The 20,844-nt window shown below is 41.1% G+C and overlaps 1 protein-coding gene across 7 annotated transcripts in view; it reads left to right on the top strand.

The window, feature by feature from the left end:
- The first annotated feature begins 575 nt into the window (after window positions 1-575).
- DOCK9 (dedicator of cytokinesis 9) overlaps window positions 576-20,844 on the top strand; it is a 114,381-nt gene continuing 94,112 nt past the window's right edge. For 3 of the 7 annotated variants that reach the window (XM_040056117.2, XM_058419434.1, XM_040056110.2), the window contains exon 1: window positions 576-704. In XM_040056117.2, coding sequence (XP_039912051.1) covers window positions 591-704 — 114 coding nt within the window. In that variant the 5' untranslated portion in view covers window positions 576-590. Of the gene's footprint in view, window positions 705-19,093; window positions 19,676-20,844 lie in introns of those variants that run through there. The other 4 variants (XM_058419438.1, XM_040056104.2, XM_058419433.1 and 1 more) reach the window with 2 other exon arrangements.

The raw sequence follows: 20,844 nt of genomic DNA, 5'->3' as shown, positions 1-20,844 counted from the left end.
TCCAAGACTCTCTTGCGCTGTACTCCAGATGCGGCTTCACCATGGCTGAGCAGAGGGGCGGGATGCCTCCCTCCCCGGTGCAGGTACAACCCGGAGCAGCCGCAGCCGCCGGGGCACGGCACGGGCAGGCAGAGCCCGGCCGAGGCACCGCGCCGGAGCCGCAGCCGCTCCCGCCGGGGCGGGGCCGCTCGGCGGGCGGCGACTTCCGGCTCGGGCCGGCCCCGCCCCGCCGCGGCCCCGGCCCCGGGCCGGGCCAATGAGGGCGCGGAGCCGCAGCCGGGCAGGTAACCCGACGGCCAATCAGAGCGGCGCTGCGGGAACAGGTGGGCACGGCGAGGCCCCGCCCCCCGCCCCTCTGGCGGCCGCGCCAATCGGGGCAGGGAGGGAAGCGGGGAAGGAGGGAGGCAAGCGGGGAGGGAGGGGCTGCCCGCGGCACCCGGCGGCGGCGGGGCTGCGCTCCCTGCCCGCCCCTCGACGGCCACCCCCGGCTCTCCGGCCGTCCGTCCGGCCGTCCGTCCGGCGGCCGCGCCGGGAGGGCTGCGGCGGCCCCGCGCCCACGGAGGGAGGGAGGGAGCGCGGAGGCAGCAGCCATGGCACTCGTGGCTCCGGAGACTCGGAAGTTCACGCGGGCGCTGAGCAAGCCCGGCACGGCGGCCGAGCTGCGGCAGAGCGTCTCCGAGGTGGTGCGCGGCTCCGTCCTCCTGGTGAGTGCGGCGGCGGCCCGGGCGAGGCTCCGGCGCGGGGCCTCGCGGGGCTGCGGCGGTGGCCCCCGAGGAGGAGACGGGCCCTTTGATCCCTGCCCGGCTGTCGCGGCGCCGCGCTTTGATCCCGCGCGGGCGTGCGGCTCCTCGGCCGCCCCGGCGGCTGCCGCGGCGGGCCGAGGTGCGGTGCGGTGCGGCCGCAGGCGGGGCGGGCGCTCCCGGCCGCGGGGGGAGCGCGCCCGCCGTGGGATGCGGCGCTCGGCGGGCACGGCCGGGTGCTCCGCCCGCCCACCGCAAACTTCACCTGTGGGGCGAGCGGCTGGAGCCCGGCCTGACGGGGCCGAGTCGCTTTCGAAATAGCGGTGCGAAAGTGATTTTTCATCTTGCTGCTCTCTACTCTCTTTACAACTAAGATGCAGTTTTTTGTTGTGTCGTGCGGAATGGACCGTGAGCGCTGGCGAGTGTAGCAGGAATGTTTTAGCGTGTTGTTTATCCCGGGTGTCCTGTGCCGTGCTTGCACATGGTTGCTGCTCTCTCCCGTGCACAGTTGGGCGCGTTCATTTAATTTAAACTGCTGAAAGTATGTTTTTGTTAATAGTTGTCTAAACCGGCTGTTTCAGCCCAAAGAAGGCTGGGAGAGGATCTCATCATTCGTGCAAATAAATATCTCAAAGGCAGGTGTCAAGAGGTTGGTGCCAAACCCTTTTCAGTGGTGCCCAGTAACAGGACAAGGAGCAATGGCCATAAGCACAAGAGTTTCCACCTCAAGATGAGGAAGAGCTTCTTCCCATTGAGGGTTGCAGACCACTGGAACAGACTTCCCAGGGAGGTCATGGAGTTTCACTCTCTGGAGACATTTGAAACCCAACTGGATGTGTTTCTGTGTCACCTGCTCCAGGTGACCCTGCCTTGGCAGGGGGCTTAGATTAGATGATCTCCAAAAGTCCTTTCCAACTCTAACAATTTTATGATTCTGTTAAGATGCTGTACTGGGGCAGCAGGTGATGACATCTTAAACAGCCTCAGTAAGACTTTTCAGGGTTTTTCTCCCGGAGCTCTTACTCATGGTATGCATTTGTTTTCTTTGTGGTTTTGTTATCTCCAAGGGGAATGTTTCAGTAAGCATTTAACTCTGTGTAAGTGAAGAAGTTTTGGTGCTGGAATTTCTGGTACTGGAAGCTGATCTGTCCTTTGTTCTTTGCTCTTGCTAATGCTAAGTATCATCTTGTCTTTTTTTAAACCTCTTGTTGGGACAGTTTCTTGTCATACCTGTGTGTTGTGAGAGTAACAAATGCTGTAGCTGTGCTTGTAAGACAAATGCCTTTCTTTCAAAAAATAATGGCTCTAAAATTAAATTCCTCTTATCTATGGGTCACAGAATTTATAAAAGACCTAATATGCAGAGTTTGCAGTCTGCCTGGATACTGACAGCTTTCCACAAGGTGCTAGCACATGTACGTGGAGTGAACATCCAAATACGTTTACGGTTCTCCAGGGATCAGGTACTTATTGGGAACTGTGGAAGAAGAGGATATGTATTATAAACTATTTTTCATTTAAGGGAGCACAAAGGAGATTTAAGTATTTTCATGACATAAATGTTTCTCTTGTAGTACTCTGCAACCCTGCCATTCCCTTCTCTGCCTTTAGAAGGTTTTTCCTTGGTTCACTTATGACTCGTGTCAATGAGTTGGAAAATACTTATGTGCGTCTTTAATTAATTCTGGTTGACCAAATACATAAAAGGGTGATAGGAACTAATCTCCCAGGTGTTTTTATGCTGTCACAACAGCACATTCTGCAGAATTTTATGGAGATTAAAGTAGTGTTGGTGCAAAATGGTGTACTGTCTTGATCTTATTCTGGATAAAGTCTTCATCAGCATTTTAGAAAGCAAAAGGAGTGACTTACCATTCATGGTGACTTAAAAGGATCAAAAACCTGACATGAATGTTATGTTAGCTTGATGCATGAAGCTGAATCCCCATCTCTCTCGCATACAGTCTTGTGCTGAAGTTCATTTTCTTATTTCAGCCGTATTCTGCCCTGGCTGCTATATCTCTCTTACTATAAGTGCTGTTCATTTTATCACTGAACTCCAATGTTCTTGTGCACACACCGTTTAAATAATGAAATAAGAGGCTAGTGATTGCAGGTTTACATTTACATTTTCTTCCTCCTGTTAATATACTCCTGTTAATAACTGTAACTCTTTTTGTTGAACCTTGATGTTTGGAACTAAATTACGCTTTTTAAAAGGAGAAATTTAGGTGGGATAGTATTGTTTTTCTGCTATAAAAGACTTGAAAAAAAATTTCATCTGTAAGTTCGACAGGTTGACCTGTTTCTTATTTGTTGGAGTTCCTCAGTTTTGTTCTCTGAAAAATCTTAGGCTGACCTGGTGAAAATACAAGTCTTACGAGTAGTTATATAGTAGTTGTGGAATACTCTTCAAATGTGGGGCTTTAAAGTGAAGGAGACCCACTTTCCTTCCAAAGCTGTCTCTCAAAGCTCTTTGATATATAGCACTTTCCCAGGATTTTTTCAACTGAGTTGTCAACAAATCGTCTTGCTTAAAACATAGTTCAGCATTGGTAACTAAAGGGATCTTACTGTCATCACTTGCTCATGAGCAAGGGCTGAGTTTTTCCAGTACTGAAAAGCTGCTGAAGCTGTCTGCCATTGACTAGTCTTGCTGTGTAGAATCTGGAGGTAGGAAAGAGTGAATTCAAACCTGTACTTCAGAGTGGATGATCTGCCCAGATCTTTACAATCAGCTATTGCTTTGGACTGTACATCTCTGCAGCAGAATGTACTGAGCAGTGATGCAAATCATGCACTCATTACTTGCAGTAGCAGATAAATGTGAACTACAAATACCTCTGAGCTTGAGTAGATTCTGTAAGTTGCTATTGTGGCTGCTGTTTAACAGTTCCATCGATTTTTATAATCAGCAGTGTATGGCTAGATTAAAAAGGGAAAATAAAAGCTTTGCCCATCTTTAAATGAGATGCTAAATATGCTATTTTTTCCCCCATTTTATTATTGTCCTTGAGATTATATTGATGAAAGAGAACTGGAAACAGCATGTCAGTAGGATAGCGTGGTATATCTTTAATTTTCAGATTGCTCTTCATTGGATCTAAAAGTCAAAGATTTTCAGCCAGTTGACAGACTAAATAACTTGACTGTATAGTAAAAAAGCATGAAGCAGATGCGGTTTGCCAAGCTAGTTTTCATCACAGAATGAAGCAAGCTCTCTTGTCAGCATTCGACATCTCATACATTCTCTCTGTTAGATGTAGTTTGCTGAACCAACAAGTACAGTTTGGTTGGCTGAAATGAAATCTTGTTATTTGGCAATTAACTTTTCACTGTGTTGCAAGGCACATAATGTATTTCTTGATTATTTGGATTCAGTTTTTACTATTTTCTGCTTGACAGTAGCATTCTTGCTGAATATCCTCTTGTGCATTGTTGATGTTGTTTTGACTTCAGACTTGTCATGTGACTTAATTTGATGCCTCTGGCCACCCAAATACATTTATGTCTGAGAGGGAAGATTATGGGGATGACAAGTGTGTCTCTTAAACCAGCAATCTTGCCAAGAGCAGTTTTCAATGCTGTTTTAGTGTTATGCATAATTCAAAGTGATGTCTTTAAGGGAGGATGAGTTACTCAAAGCATGTTGCATACAGATCAGTGTCTTGTTCAATAGTATGTTAATGATAATTCATCTCAGTGACAAAATTACTCTACATTAGGGTTATTTATAATAATATACCTCTATTAGAGCTGACATTTAAGGATAATAAGCAATTAAGATAATGTTTGGCAAATGAAATTTGATCTGCTTTTGCCTAGCTGTCAATAAAATGCCTTTGTCAAATATGCAGATAATGAAAATGTTTAAATGTGCCAAATAATGCAGCAAAAGTTATTTCCCCCATGTCAAAATTAATATTGTACAGAAGAAGCTTGTGATATGGGGGAATATGATGAAGTCTGAGAGATTCCCAAACTGCTCTATGCAGCACTTCTTTTTGATTTGGATATGTAAAATAGATTTTGATTATTTAAAGGCTAGAACTGTATCTTAAGACAGTCTTGGGCTTCATACTTGAGTTCAGATACCCAATGGAGCTCTTGAGTTCTAAAACTCTTCCAGAAATTCAGCTTCGCAGACGTGGTAGAAAATCAGTATATCACAAAGGCAATGTTTGGATCTCCTACTGAGTCATTGATCTCAAATTCACTGGTATTCTTTCTTTTCTTTATAAGAAAACTTCTGTTAACTTTGTCCTTGCAGTCCTGATCTCTGCTTCCTGTGAATCTCAACTCCATGAGAAAAGATGGAGAGGTGCACTCTGCTGTATGATTGCCAAGTTTTTAATACAGCATTTCTCAAAAAATACTGGGAGGATTATGTAGTATTCATTTTGGGTTGTCATTTTAGTTTCTGATTCCTATATAGTTTCATTTGCCATGTGCTCGTGTGCTTCTCTCCAAAGCAGCTTCTCTGTAGGTGCTGAACAGAGTACTTGGAACCTCATTAACTGCCAGATTTCAGTTGTAGTGTGTCTAGAAAACTTTAGGAAAGTAGGAATTCAAAAGTGGTATGTAATGCTAAAGGGGTGAGGGAGGACTGGGACCTCTTAGAGCTGATGGGTACAGAAAAGCAGGAAACATGGATAAAGCTTGTGCTTTCTGCACATGGAATGTGAAATTGTATACATAAGGAACTTGGAAGCAGCAAATTGTTATGAATGGATGAGTGAAAGCAGGGAGGTGAGAACTGACACGCATGATTTTAAAGGAGAAATCCTTGCTGAGAATGAACATCACCATAATGTATTTCATCTTGTAGGAACATGCTAAAAACAACGATGCTAGTTCAGTCACTCTGAACTGCTGAACTTTCCTTACTTGGGAGAAAAAGCCTAGTACTTGACCCTGAGAAGTTATTTTAGTTTATGGTATGTACTGCTTAACTGTTGTAAATGAAATAAAAATTATCAGAGAATAAGATCTTTTAAATAAAGGTGCTAATTTTATTTTTACGAAGTGCAATATATAAACCTTTTTGATTGAATACAAGACAGTAGTTAGAAAACTTTTTTCTGGAAATTCTGATATTGCAAACAAGACTAGACATTTCTGTGGTTGTAAAGATTCAGAGACTGGACTATAGTACTGAAGTTAAGAAATGCCATTAAACTTATTTGAATTTTAAAGTTCTTGCTCAGGAGGGCAATTTGAGAGACAAAATGCAGGAGAGCTAAATTCCTGTGTGAACAGGTAGATATTTAAACTTTCATTATAAAATAAAACATTCAAATAAACAACATTAGATCATTCTTGTAAGCTGAAATTTCTTTCTTTATTATTTTCTGGAAATTTTTCTTTCCTGCTAGACAAGGATAATTATGTGTAAGATAGAATAAGTGCTTTATAAGTAGTTGTTTCTGATACAGCAGAAGTCAGATGTGTGTTGCTGGTTTGGGTTTTCCATCTCATGCAACACGGGATACCACAGCATACCTTATCTTTCCTCTCTCCCTCCCACGCTTGCCCTTTAGTCCCCAATCAGGATCTTTCTATCTCAATGGAAGTAGAACTCACTACACCTACATTTAAACGTGGGGCTTTCACAACTCTGTGATTCTTATTTTTTTAAAATCTTGTGCAATAAACTTAAAAGCATATATCTCGCTTAAAGTTATTGGTTATGCTACATTATGCTTCAGTGCAAATGCTTCAGAAAGGTCTGTAACCACTCATCTTGAAAACTAGACCCTTAGTGTAAACTGTTTTTTCTGTCGCATAGGTGTGAATGCTCAAGTAACTTTTAATCCTAGGTGGTCATTGAGCTCTCCTGTGAGTAGTGTGTGCCTGAGATCTGATGACCATCAGAGATATGAATGTGTATGCAAGATCGACAATTTGGGAACCTGTCAATTTTGCCATATATTTGTATTTTTGAGGTAACTTGGAGATTCTGCCAAATCCATGTGGGTCTGCTCTAAAAATAATGAGAGGTTATCTCTAAGTTGTTGAAGCAAGTGAGGGGAGTTCAGTTTTCAAGACAGCAAGAAGCTTGATTGTGGCCTCCTGAGAAATGTATAATCAGTATTGCTTTTATGTAAGAATTTTTATAATGGTTAGAGGTGTTTTGATGCCACTGGTTCTTTGTGGAGATAAAAGGTGAAATACCATCTTCTGTGCTGGTGTCCAGGAAGCTCTCATTTAGACCTGAAGTTTCTGATGGTGGCTGAAGAACTTACTAATGCAATGACTATAAAAAAATATGTATTAATATATATGTAAAAATTCTTTCCTTACCTAGTGTCTGTTTTTGATTTTGAAACTGAACTGTCTCAAGTACTTCACTGGACTTGGGTACTCCATCATTTTTGCGAGAGTAAAGACAGATCCATTTTCCCTTGCCCCTCCTTAGATTGTCTGTGTCCATGAAAAGCATTAATTATGTAAGGCAGAAAAGTTGCACAAGTAGTCCATGAATTACACAACACTTTTCTCATTGAAGTATTTTTGAAATAACTTACTTCTAGAGATGAGAAGATAGTCCAATAATTCTGGTCATGTAGCTTATTCAAGACCTTAGTTTAGAAGATAGATAGATTGATTTGTGGAAGGTGGCTTACATTCTGTCTTAGTCCAGAGGCACTGATGTCTTTGGCCTCTTGATTTTAATAATCTATGAGATAGTGGTAGGTATTTCATCTTGAGAAAGCTATGGGTTTGGTTGTTTTTTTCAATTTTATTTTAATGTAAGTAAAGTTCTTTCTGTGAGAATGAAAGTGATCATGTATTATCTCAAAATAGAGATTTCTTCTGGCACTAAAAATGCAATAAATTAACACACATTAAAAACTAACCCTTTTAATATTAAGGACTAGATTTCTTGTATTAAACAAGGTCTAGAATTTCATTGGTTGAGTGGACTCCGCTTTGGAAAAAAAGAATGCTAGGTTTTCTGAAGGTCTTAAGAAAGTTGCTCAGAAGCTCTGAACGGGGTTTTATGAAGAAAAGTCTCGTGGACCACAAAGGTTTGGTCAGAGAAATCCAACATCTATTGCTGGTGTTGTCTTCTACATACACTCCCATTGTGGCTAATTGGGAGAAATAGCAGCTTTGCTGCAGATACATTAAGAAAATAAAAAATCTGACTGCAAAGAGTGAGGGATGGGATTCTTTGTTGGTGTTAGGATGGGTTCTGCATCTGTTAGAACAGCTTGTCATCTCCTCATCTGTGCCCAATGAATCAGATATAAGGAGGAGTGGGGAATCCAGGCTCTGTGTTCTGCGTTCTCCTGCTGTGTCCAGAGATTCCTGGCAGTTCAAGTGAGGAGAAAAACGAGGAAGAAGAAACCAAAAGTCCTTGTTAAAAAGTCTGGATCAGGCTGGTGAAACTAACCATTCCATTTTGTGACTAGGGCTCTGTGTAAGGCAGTGTTACCTTGGTCCTAGTGGTGCATATCCAGAATTAAAAAAAAAAAAAAAAAAAATAAAGGCAGCAGGAAAGATCTCTCCAAGGGATGGGATGCGAAGGAGTGCCATGGTTCTGTTGCACAGTCCTAGGGTGCCTGAGCCTGGAAGAGACCTTTGGAGGTCCTTTGGTCCAACCCTCTGGATCAAGTAGCATCACCTAGAGCCAGTTGCCAAGGATATATCCAAGAAGCTTTTGAGTATCTCCAAGGATGGAGACTCCTCAGCCTCTCTGGGCAACCTGTGCCAGTGCTTGGTCACCCACCCTCACAGTGAAAAAGTGTTCCCTGATGTTCAGAGGGATCCTCCTGTGGTTCAGGTTGTGCCCACTGCCTCCAGCTCTGTCACTGGGCATCACTGAGCAGAGCCTGGCTCTGCCCTCTTTGCACCCTCCCTGCACGTATTTATAGACATTGATGGGATTCCCCTGAGCCTTCTCCAGGCTGAACAGTCCCAGCTCTCTGATTGTCCTCAGGGGAGGGGTGCTCCAGTTCCTTAATCATCTTTATGGCCCATTGCTATGCTCTCTCCAGGACTTCCATAACTCAAGCAGATTGCAGGCTGTTTCAGACTGGAGTACTGGTTGGTGTCAGTGTTAATGGAAGCTTTTTCTGGAATTCTAGTTTTAAATCTCTGGGTTCAAGCCAAGTTTTGGGTTGGGGCCCTCTCTGGATAGAAAGTCCCATTCCACTAAAGAACCAGCTAGAATTTTTTTTCAGCTCAGTAGCTGAGGAAAAGGATGCCAGGTAGCTTTAGAATGAAATTTGTAATTCAACCCCTGCAATTGTGTAAAAAAAAAAAAAAAGAAAACTGTGAATGTTCTGGATCATTTCATTTTTCAATCTGAAGACTGGGAGGAGGAAGAAATAAGTCAGCTGAGGCTGCACATTGCCTTAAAAATCAGATTCACAGTATTTCTGTGGAAAGGTTAAATGCAAAGCAGACCTTGTTTTGTGCAACATTCTCAGTAACGATAGTTCAGAAAGAAAGTGTCAGCTTATAATTCTGAGCAAATCAAGGAAACATGATTTAGACTAGCTTTTTTTCTCCTAACTGTACTTATAGTACTCATGGAAAATTTCTTCTAGTAACAATTCTAGGAAAGAGTACTGGAAAATAAAAATGCAGGACACAAAATCTGCAAAAGTAGTCACTTTTCAAAATGATTCCTTACTCTGCTAAACTTGTTTAAAGTTTTCAGGGAAGAATGAATAGTGTAACAGTCCTTACAAGTTAAAATCAAAAAGTCCCTTCTGAAGTTTCTTATGCTAAGAAACATATTTGTTCATGCAGTGGAAATATCAAGTCATAATAAAATATAATAAATACCACATAAAATTAGCTAAGCTACCTAAATATGCTTTAAAACACAACTTTTCCCCAAACCCAAAGAAAACAAGCGAAACAGTGCTAAACTACCCAAAATGGAAAAAAAAAAAAAAAAAAAAAAATCAAGGAAGGTGAACAAATAAATGTAGTCACTACAAACCTGAGAAGGTGTAATGCTGATCCATAGCTGCTCGAGTTCAGAGAAGCCTGTAATACAGATCCATCAGTGTAAATAAATAATCCTTAGCTGCTGCTTTGTGTACTTCTGGGTGCTTTTTGATACTCAGGTGTAGCTATTGATTTAAAAAGACATGTTGACAGATACTGATCTGGGTTTGGAAATTTGAGGCAAAGATGAAACTGTTTTTAGTACTTCCAAATACTCTGTAGGTGGGGAGGAGTTGCTTGTTGAATTCAGAGATAAGACAGGAGCTTATATTTTGACTACTATAAAATTATTCTCCCAACAGAGTGGGAGAATTTAAATCAGAATAGATAATGCTTGCATAATTTGAAGTAGAGAACGCATTTAAGGATCGAGTTGTATCAGTGCAGGATGTAATATGTTTCACTTGTTATCACACCCAAATTGCAAAGTAGTTCATTTCAGGAGCCTGGAATTCAATGTGGCTGAGTTTATAAATTTGGGTTCAGCCTGCAGATCCAGAGCCTCCACTGCCTTTGGATGCTTTAGTTTTGACATGGAGATAGATGATCTTGCTACCTTACTGGTTACCCATCACTCAGCCACCCTTCATAGGCTGAAAGGAGAGCTAAAACATACGTGAATGAGAAAGTAGATGCTCCACAGAAAGAGCTGGGTGTTTTTCATGGAGAGGTAAATGTCAGTAAGGTAGTTCTTGTTCTCATTTTAACAGGTTTGTCAAGATATCAAAAATCAAATGGAAATGCTGTGGGTATCAATATCCAGAAAAGGGGCTTGAGTTCTAAGGTGATAGAAGGGTTGTCAACCATTTTCCAGTTTGATCACATTGACAATACTATTTCACATTGTGTTCTTTAATGTTGTGTTCTTTTACTTTTGATGTGATCTTTTTATCCCTTGGTTTTGGAAGTCCTGTTCTTCACCAGGCTGCTGATTCTGACCGAAAATATGCTTGCCCTTCGCTTGATGCCTTTCCAGGCTTGTTAGTAAGAGACTACAGCCAGGGTTAGTAAGAGACTACAGCCAGGGTTAGTAAGAGACTACAGCCAGGCAATGGAATGATACGGAACGGAAGCTTTGTGAAAATGAGGTAGAAAATGACCTCACCTAGCCCATGTCTCATTTTTCCCAGTACAGTGACGTTGTCAAGTGTTGTTTCAGATGTCTTTCTGCCAGGCGTATTTGCACCAGCTTGCACTGGCACTCGTATGTGGAGTGTCATGTTGTCTGATTTGGTAGGTGGTTTACATGAAAATCATAGTAGTATGTTTGTCTTTAAGGAGTATTCAAGGAGGCCACACTCTCACTGTTTGCTAGTCCAAAAGGGATTTAAAATCTGTGTTGGTCCTCAAACGTCAGTGAGTTTAAAAAGAGCATTCAGGTTAATGAATAGATGACACACATCATAATTATTTGAAGGATGCTATTCTAGTTTCCTTCTGAAATTGTCCTGGGATTCTTGCTTGCCAGGCTTGTTACCGCTTTGGAGTTATTTGCCTGGTGTTGTATATGGCTTAATACGGTTGTTATTTTCATTTCTTCCCAGCCAGAGCATACAACATGATCCAGTAAGTTTTTCCTCACATTAAATATGAAGTTACTAATAGGAAGAAAAATCAAATAGTCCTGCTGTATACAGTCTGGCTGATAAAGTTCAAGGGGCAATACATCCAGCATAATATTTTGGCAGCAAATCATCTCCTGTAGGGGAAGTTGGAACTTGTTCCTGGCAGAGCTCGGAACAAAGGAAAGGAGAAAGACCTGAACCTGAATGACCTTAGACAAATTAAAAGTAAAAAAAAAAGATGTCTGAGCCTGAAGCTTCTGCTGCTCTTACGTGAACACAGTAAGCTTGCTAAAAAATGGATTTTAATTTTTTTCCCCAGTCTGCTGTATTGTTGACCATTATTTATTCCATCATGGTTTCATCAGTTTCTAAAATAATATCCTATAACTACTGTCCTGGTTTGTAGCTCTATAATGGTAATAATAATTTTCTGTTATGGTTATTATATCAGTTACTTAAAATCACAGAATAATCACTTCAGCTTCAGAAAGCTGAAAGTTACGTGACCACTAGATGGAGTCCAGGGAGCATATTTCACTATCAGAAATCCTGTGGTGTGGCTTGCAGTTTGAAAAGGGGTAGATGTTTTGTGTCTCATGCTTAGCAATAAATCCTCATTTATTCAGTTTAGATTGGCTTGGACAACTGCCCAAAGTTCTTTGGGTTGTTCTTGGTATCTCTATCCTCAAGGTATATTTCAGTTTGAACTTAAGGCATAGAACTTGCAGATCCCACTGCTGATCTGTGGATCAAAGTGTATTGCTACTCATGTAAGAATGGACCTGTGAAAAGACTGAGCTTTCTGCAGCTCTCAAATATGAAACCTAAAACTATGAGCTAAGATATTTAGCATTTTGCAGCTAGTAGGGCTATAAATCTTTGCATCTCTCCATCAACGCCTATGTAATACCTGTCATACGTGTATGTTAGATTTGAAATAGCATTTCCTAGGTTGCTTCATTTATGCCTCCTCACTTCCCTAAATACATAAAAGGCATAATAGACACAAAAAATACCTTGTGCAGGTAGGACAGACTAAATCTTGTACCAATTCTCATAAGCATTTCCTTTTACTTTTGATGTGATCTTTGACATTCATGGCATCTTGTATGAATGATAAACTGCCTCTGGTCTTCAGCCTGGTGCTATACTCAGTATTTTTAATGTTGCGGTAGCTTTTTGTTTCTGTTGGGTGAAAATCTCTTCTTGGGGTCTTACGGAGCGCACAGATGCTCAGTCAGAATCACTGGGAATTTAACCACGCTGTTCTCAAGACTACCTTTTGAAGGACAGAGTTCTCTTGGAGCTTTTATCTTTCTCTGTTTCAGAGTTAGTGTGTGGCTATCCAGCCACTACCACGACAGAATCATGGATATGCACTGGCTGAAATGCAGATCTCTGGAAGTCACCTAGTGCAATCCCCTGCTCAAAAAAGATCTGGTTAGAGCAGGTTGCTCAGAGACTGACAGTCCAGTTTTAATATCCACAAAGATGGAAATACTTTAACCCTAGTAGCAGTCAGTCTTCATGGCTAAAAAAAAAGTAAATAAATCCTTTTATGCAAATGGAGTATTCTGTGTCTATTTTCTCCTGTTCTGTGACTGTATCTTCAAGAAGAGTTTGGCTGTTCTCTCTAGCTTCCCATTAGGTATTGCAACAGCAATAAGATTTCCTTTTAGCCTTCACTTAAGGCTGAACTATGCAAGATCTTAGATTTTTCTCATACATGAAACACCATGATGGCCCTCCATTAGACTCAGTCCAATATGTCAATATTTTTCTTGTACTGAGAAGCCTGCTCAGCATGTTCAACTTGCTGTTCAGCTGGATGTCATCCTTATCCACTCACCCAACCCTATTCACTCATCCAGACCACATCTAGCTAATTTGGTACACGGATGCTATGGGAGACTGTCAGAAGCATTCTTTTACTAACAGTATTCAGTGTCCCATGCTATTTCCTAGTCCACAGAACCAGCTGTCACATCACAGAAGACAAACAGGCTAGTCAGGCATAATTTGTCCTTGGTAAATCCATGTGGTCGGCTTGGAACGGAGATACATCTCTTATTCTTTGTATGTCAAGAAATTGCTTCCAGGAGGGTTTGCATCGTAATTTTCCTGGAGATGGGAGTGACTCTGACCAGCTTGTAGTTTTCCATATTCTCCTTACATTTTGGAGAGCAGATATAAGGGTTACTAAGGATAATCAATATACAAACACATCCTCTGCACTAGTTTTGACAAATCAAGTGCTTAAAAAATTTAAGAGAAAATAAAACTCACTGTTGTGGCCACAAAGAAACTTTGAGCATAGTTTCTTCTTTCTGAAGAAACATTACTTCTTGAACTGAATTACCTGGTAAAACTCTTCTATGAAATCCGAATGCCCGATCATTGCAGAAACAGTTTTTGCAAATGGAACCAGCACCTGAACTTTCTGGTCCTCTGAACATTCCTATTAAGTATGAAGTGTTTTATATACACTTCTTTTTACTCTTGCAGGGGTATTGGATCTTCAGTCTTTTCTGCAGCACAGCTTTTTCAGGCAGAAGTGAGTTTGTTGCCTTTGAAATACTGTCATTGGATTGTTACTCCAAAAATGCCAAGTGATGTTGGTTTTCACCTCTGGACTGAGGGGGCTTTAGGGCCTCATCTCCAGTGTTCTGAGCCAATATACAGGTAGCTGCCAGATGAGAGGTAGTGTTCCACCTACAAATACTGTCATGTTTTGTGAAAAGCAGAATTTAGTCAGGATGTGTTAAGATCTTTAAGGAACCAGACATTCAGTCATGTCAAGATGGCATTACTTTGGGCATTTTAAATGTCATGGACGACTTTGAAGGTAAAAATACAAGTACCTGTGTGGAGTTTCTTTATGAGACCAGACGACCGCCGATGGCAAAAGGAAAGAGCCTGCTCTCTAACCGGGGGAATATTGGCTTTATTCTGGAGTCCTGCCCTGCTGGCTGGAACTCTTTCCCAGTGTGGCGCTGGTGCCAGAGAGAGCGCGGCTGCGCCCATCCCGGAGCTTTTCCCCGGGGGCAGGGCCCAGAGGCAGGGACAAGCCACTGCCCAACCAGGGATAAAGTGGGAGTGGAACAGAGTTGGGTTACATTCCAGTGTGGGGGCATGGGCACTGCCGAGCAGGGACAGACCAGGTGATACAGTTAAAGGGGAACAGGGGAAATCATTACAAATCTGATGAAACACAGTATAAACCAAATTAATGTATTACAACATTTCCCCTTTTCTTATTTAAATTAAGAAGGAGGAAGGCTCGGTTCATGGGAGATGTTCAGAGTTTGGACCTTGAGTACCTTTTAAGTTGGAGAAGAAAAAAAAAATGACATCTAGTGCAGATAAACTGTTCAGAAAAATACTGTTAAGGGATAATGATAATTAGAAGGAGAGGGTTTGGCGCTTTCTCCTCCTCCAGACAGCACCAGCCACTTGTGGGCCCTCTGCAGGGGGTTTTGCATTTTTAGGGATGAAAGGTTTCACCCCCTCAGCTGGCACCCACTTGAGATCTGGGGGAGTGGACACATAGGCGTACCCACGACCCCAGGTGACCTGATCATGAGGACTTTTTGTTTCTCTGGTTGCTGGATCCTTTACTATCACATACCTGCTTCTAACGTTTCAAATGATTAAGGATATTTTTGTGGCTCTTATGCTAGGACTTAGGTGCTTGAATCATCCCGGAAGTATGTTCTCTTGCAGATATGGGGCTGTATCTTTATGAAATGTGTTCCTTTAGTACTGGCTTTTCTGAAGACAGAAGCATGTTTTGGTCTCCCTAGTCTGACCTCTGTCCTCTTAACTGTTCAGTTTCTGTCTAGGAGTCTCTAAGTTCTCATTTTGATAGTGAGAATTTTTTAGGATGAGCTGAAGATTTTATATCAACCCAGACTGATTCTCTAACCTTTATACATGTTGAACATTGTCAAATGGAAACTTGTAAACTTTGTTTAGAGCTGTCTGATTGCTAACACACATTTAATTTGTACCTGTGTCATGCTTTCTTGGAACTCGCTTGGTTGTCAAAGGATTGCTTAACATGTTGATTTGAAATCCTCCAGTTCCCAGGTGCAAAGTGATTATTAGTAATTTACTGTAATCAGAGGAGTGGTTAGGCCCTTAAAACAATTTTGTTTTTTGGAAGGAAACTAGAACTTTTGAAATATTTTTCCAAAAGAACATGCCTCAATACATGATTCTGAACAATCTGGAGCTAACACAGCTAATTAATTTTTTTTTGTCCTCATGGTGCAGTCAGTACAGATTGAATGTAGTACATAGCAGGGAGGAGCTTGTTGTTCTCCATATAAATGAGTGGTTTGGCTTAGGGGTGTAACATTTGCATTGTATACTAACACAAGGAGCTCGTAAGTCTGCATGCTTTCTGGTGCAGGCCCTGTTTCATAAACCAAGAGCAGACAAGCACAAGTGTTGTCTCCTCCCTATAGCCTCATGTTCCTCCCCTGCACTTGCTGCCTTACGGAAAAAGACCTTTCCATAACCCAGGCTCAGCTAAAGGCAGTTTACAGTGGGTAGTTTGCTGTTCATATGTACAGTCTGGGCTTCTTCATATATTGATTTGTTCTACTTTGGTATTTTTACTGTTGGATTAAGACTTTTATCTGCTTTGGGCTCTCTTTTAGATCTCTTCAGTGGGCAAAGCCAGCCCTTTGTAAGAATTTTTCTGGCCTGCCTTTTGTCCTGGTTCTGGCCATGACAGGGTTAATATTTGCAGTAACCAGGAGGGGACATGACTAGTTCGCAGAGGTTATTTTCTACCACCTTATGTCATTTTCTGGGAACAGGGGAAAGGGTCTCTTGCAGTGGGGGTAGTGTGATGGTGGTTCTGGTATTACCAGGGGTGTGCCGTGAGTGAGCAATTGTGTGAATCGTTCCCCTCTTTTGTGTGCGCTGTCATTAGTATTGCTGCTGTTACTGTGTTTTCTCATATAATTACTGTTTCCAGTAAATTGTTCCTATCTCAGCCTGTGATCTTTACCTTTTATGCCTCCAGTTCTCTTCTCCAGCCACCCAGATAGTGGAAGAGCAAGGGGCAGTGAATGAGGGGCACATGGTTTGGAGTGTTTCAGTGGGAACACTAAATCAGGGAGTACCTTTACTAGACCATGACACCATTTCACTTTGAGATGTGATACTGAAGTGAATAATATCGCATTGTGTCACGTTGCTGCCTGGATGGTCACTGCTTGTGCAGTGTGGTTGTTCATTACAGTTCAAGGAATCTCCTCAATGAGGCTGAAAACTTCCACTTTGCACCGAATTAATAAAAAGTCTCCTTGTCGGCAGACTTCTTTGCATTGTATACTATTCAGATTTCTCCTGCTCCCTGTGGTTTCTTCCCACCCCTTGTGTCCCTGTAATTATTTCCCTTTCAAGCTCTATTTGGAATCATGGAATAAGCTGGGTTGAATGGGATCCACAAGGATCATCAAGTTTGACTCCTGGCCCTACACAGGACCATCCCCAAGAGTCACACCATGTGCCTGAGAGCATTGTCCAAACACTTCTTGGACTCTCTCAGGCTGGTGCTGTGACCAATACCCTGAGGAGCCTGTTCCAGTGCCCAGCCACCCTCTGGGTGAAGAACCTTTTTCTAATATCCAACCTAAACCTCCCAGACACAACTTCAGGCCATTCCCTCGGGTCCTGTCACTGTCACCATAGAGAAGAAATCAGTGTCTGCCCCTCCCCTTCTCTTTCTATGAGGAAGTTGTTGACTGTGATAAAGATGATTTTCATGGTAGTGTTATCTTTGTGTTGACTCATGTCAGTTTCAGTTGCTGTTTCTAAAATACGTTAGAATCATGATGCTAAATTTATTCAAAATATAATTGGAATTAAATTTTCTCTTAATTTGTTTTGAATTGGAACACCTCCAAGGGTCATTTCCAGCCTGAGTTAGACCATGGTGTTTGTCTTTTCAAATGAAATTTTTTTGTCTTCCTGTTTCTCTGTAACCTACCTAGTATTTTACAAGTAGGGTAATTTTCTAGGCATTTGGAAGAACTATCTAGTGCATGATAATTTCTTGTTAGCTGACCTTTTTTTGTTGGTTTTTTTTTTTTTTTTGTTTGTTTGTTTTTGTTTTTTTTGCTTGAGGCATTTGCTATTATGAAGTCTTTGAAATTGCACGGAAAACCCTCTAAACCTTCTAAATAGTGCTTCCTTTTAATGATCTCTTAACTTTTGAAACCATGTTTGTAGCCTGAACTTTGTCAGGTCTGTGTAATCCTGCATTTCAGGTGGGAATGATGTGGGCTTCTGCACTAGAAACAGTTAACTTGAATGTATTTTTGGGGAATGCCTTCTGTGGTAATTCCCATGACTCTTTTCCCTTGCATGTTTGCAAGGATGTCTTTAGCCAGCCTTAGTGAATGGAGCACTGCAATTCCCTCACTGACCTACTTCTTTTCAAAGAGGGTTGGAGAGGTAGGGAGACGTTGCTGTGCAAGGTTCATGGTTATGTATGAAGTGTCTCCATCCTTCATAGTAGAATTTATGCCAAATTCTTCACCACGACCTTCTTTGTTCTCCCTCATGATAAAGCTGTTCATTATTAGCAGAACTGCCTTAAAACAATTGGTATTTCTCCCAATACGAGAAATGGTCTAACTTCTGCCTTTGTTAATATGGGACTGACAGGAACTACTTGGATCACTGTCAAATGTTGTTGGGTTTTTGGTTTTTTATTGGTGTGTATGCATGTTACTGTGTCTTATCTAGGTTAGAAATGTAATGAGAAGCATATTGACAGGTATTAGCTAGGCAGATATTAGGGAAAAATGCTATTAAGTCTGAAATACTTTTTGTGAAGTATCATTATAGCTTGCAGATATTTCCTTGTGAAGAAAATTTGCATGGGGAAAAATCTGTAGCTGACATCTTGAATCTGTTTATTCTCTCCCTCCATGCTTTTAATTTAGATTGTTTTAACTCCATTGCAACAATGGTGATTTTGTAAGATCACTTTTTTCATCCAGTTTTACAATTTGCTAAGTAAAGAAGTAAATACATCTCAGTGCTTTCAGTTTAGCAGGAATATAAAACTCACCAGCACTCTCTGACAGGGTGATATGACACTCTTGTGATGTGGATTTGGACAGTTATTTTTTTGCAAATTGCTTGCCTTTAAAAGTAGTTTTAAAAATTTAACATTACTTCTCAGTGTCAGTTAAAGATATTTATGTACTTGTACAACAGATACTGATGCAGTATGTGAACTAGTGTCCTGTAGTGATAAATTCAGTCAGTACAGGTCTGAGTCACTATAAAGCCAAGAAATGTATGGATTTTAACTTTCATCCTGTATTTTTCTTTTAGAGGTGGATGTTGATCTGAATTAAATTTTTTTTTTTGTTTTTTTTTTGTTTTTTCCCTCTCCTCCTTTTATGAGTATTGATTATTTGCAATCAAGGACTAATAAATTCAGATTTTGGCAGGTGGGATTTGACAGATAACTTTGCATGCAAGAAAGAAAGAGAAAAGTGAAGGCAGTCTTCAGCTCCCTTGTGGTTTGCCTGAACTGATAATAGCATGCTCTAACATACAGATTTGATTGAAAGAAGTGTATATAGCATGCTGTTTTCTTTGCACAGCAGAAGTGATTTAAGAATTTCCCCCTCATATTTTCAGGTTTTTTTATGTTGAAGCTTTTTGTTTCAGACATTAAAAAGCACATATAGGTCAAGTAAAGAAGTGTTTGCCAGTACGAACACTGTGCTAAGCATTCTGGGAGACTGCTTTCTTGCAGCAGATGAGGATTCTTTGTGGCTGGCAGCAGAAACTGCAGCAGTATCTTTGCAGTTTCCTTTCATCTTTGATTATGTTCTAAGGCTCTCTGAATATAGGAACTCTTTCCATAACCCCTTGGAATATCTTTTCATCTCTGTGGTGGAGTACAGCACATGCTGAAAGCCTCCTATCTTCTGCAGCTAAGGTATCCTTTGCTTTTCATCGCCCTCTGATTTTTTTGTCTTCAGCGGCTGGATTTTTGGCAGTATTTGGCTTAAGCAAATAGGATTACATTTCAGTAGCTGATGGTTTCTAGTTGAGGAATATACTAAACGTGGGACATCATGAGGATTGTACAAAGAAATATTTCTGCAAAGCACAGGAAAATCACTCGAGTCGAGCTACGGAAGAAGACATTCTGCAAATGCAATCAGGGCTGCTAGAAATGCAAAATTCAACAGATTGGGAATGGGTTGCACGACAAGTGTGATTCTGTTTAAAGGCATTCGTACAGTTTTTGAGAGAAACTGTGGTTATATATGCAAACAGCAAGGGGAAAACAATGCCCTTGAATACACAGCATTCAGCTTGCCAGATGAAGATTCAGAAATATTGATTCATTCATTCCTGGTAAATAAAAACTTGTTTCATTAATAATTTTATCTGCTAATTGAAGGCTAAACTAAAACCAAAATAGCATGTTTATTTAACATCTGCTATGTGCAGACATAGATCTATATCTTGTCCTGAAATTGTAGGATGTTAGTGCATGTATGTGGCATGTTATGTATGTGTGCATGCAGCTGTAATGTTAAAGCTTAAGACTCATATTCCTTATATCGTTTAGATTTGTGTTGATAGCTCTGAAGAGTTTCCACTCTAATTGTTATAGAAGATTGTGTGCTGTTAGATCTTTCTAAACATACTCTTGGAATGTATTTGGCACTTGGACTGAGGAACAACTGATGATTATGTTATTTGAAAAAACTAAGGAAGGCATTGTTGAGGAAACAGTAACCCAGCATTTAAGGTTTATTTTTTTTCTTAGGGATTTGAGTGTATTTTTTTTTCTCTGAAACAGTTTAACTGTCCAATTTCTGTTTAACTTACTGAAAGGGATACAGGAGCATTCTAGAAGAAAAAAAAAAATGGTTAAAGGGAGCACTAACTGTTTCCTGAACCTGCTTTGCTCTTAAAGGCTTTTTAGGTGTTTCTTGATGTAAAGAATCCAGGCTTTAAAGTGAGACGGTGGTCTTTGTACCCCCCAGGTTACTGACGTATTTGTGCGTCAGGTATATTACATTTAGGCTTGAGGGGGTGGAATTGCAAGACCTAACTACTGTGCATAGCTTGCTTCACAATTGGGCTAGTTAAGGATTTAAATATTAATTCAAAACAATTTGAGTTTACTTGCTAATTGCTTTGTCACTGGCTCAGTAGTTGGGGTAAGAGGGGCGTGGTACATTGAAATAGCTGGACAGATTTTGAGCTTGTTGTCTTGCTGGCATACCCATGCTGTGCAATTGCAGCTATGGAAAGTCTCTAGAAATTTCATAAAGCTTTTGTTGCCTTTGTGCTGTTCAGGTCCCTTTTTTTGCTGAACTGAAATTTAAGGGGGAAGGAAGAGGTGTGTGGTTGCACATATGTGTGAATGTCTGTATACACGTGTGTATATGTGTGCATGCATATATGTATATTTCTCTACGTGGATACACACACAAGCTTCTAGGAGAGAACACAGAATAATCTGAACTGTCTTCAGATGCTTAAAATAACTTATAGTATGTATATTCCCCTTC

This window comes from Hirundo rustica, chromosome 2 (assembly GCF_015227805.2).
Source record: "Hirundo rustica isolate bHirRus1 chromosome 2, bHirRus1.pri.v3, whole genome shotgun sequence".
In the NCBI taxonomy this organism is placed as follows: Eukaryota; Metazoa; Chordata; class Aves; order Passeriformes; family Hirundinidae; genus Hirundo; species Hirundo rustica.
This window is presented reverse-complemented; position numbering and strand designations above follow the sequence as displayed.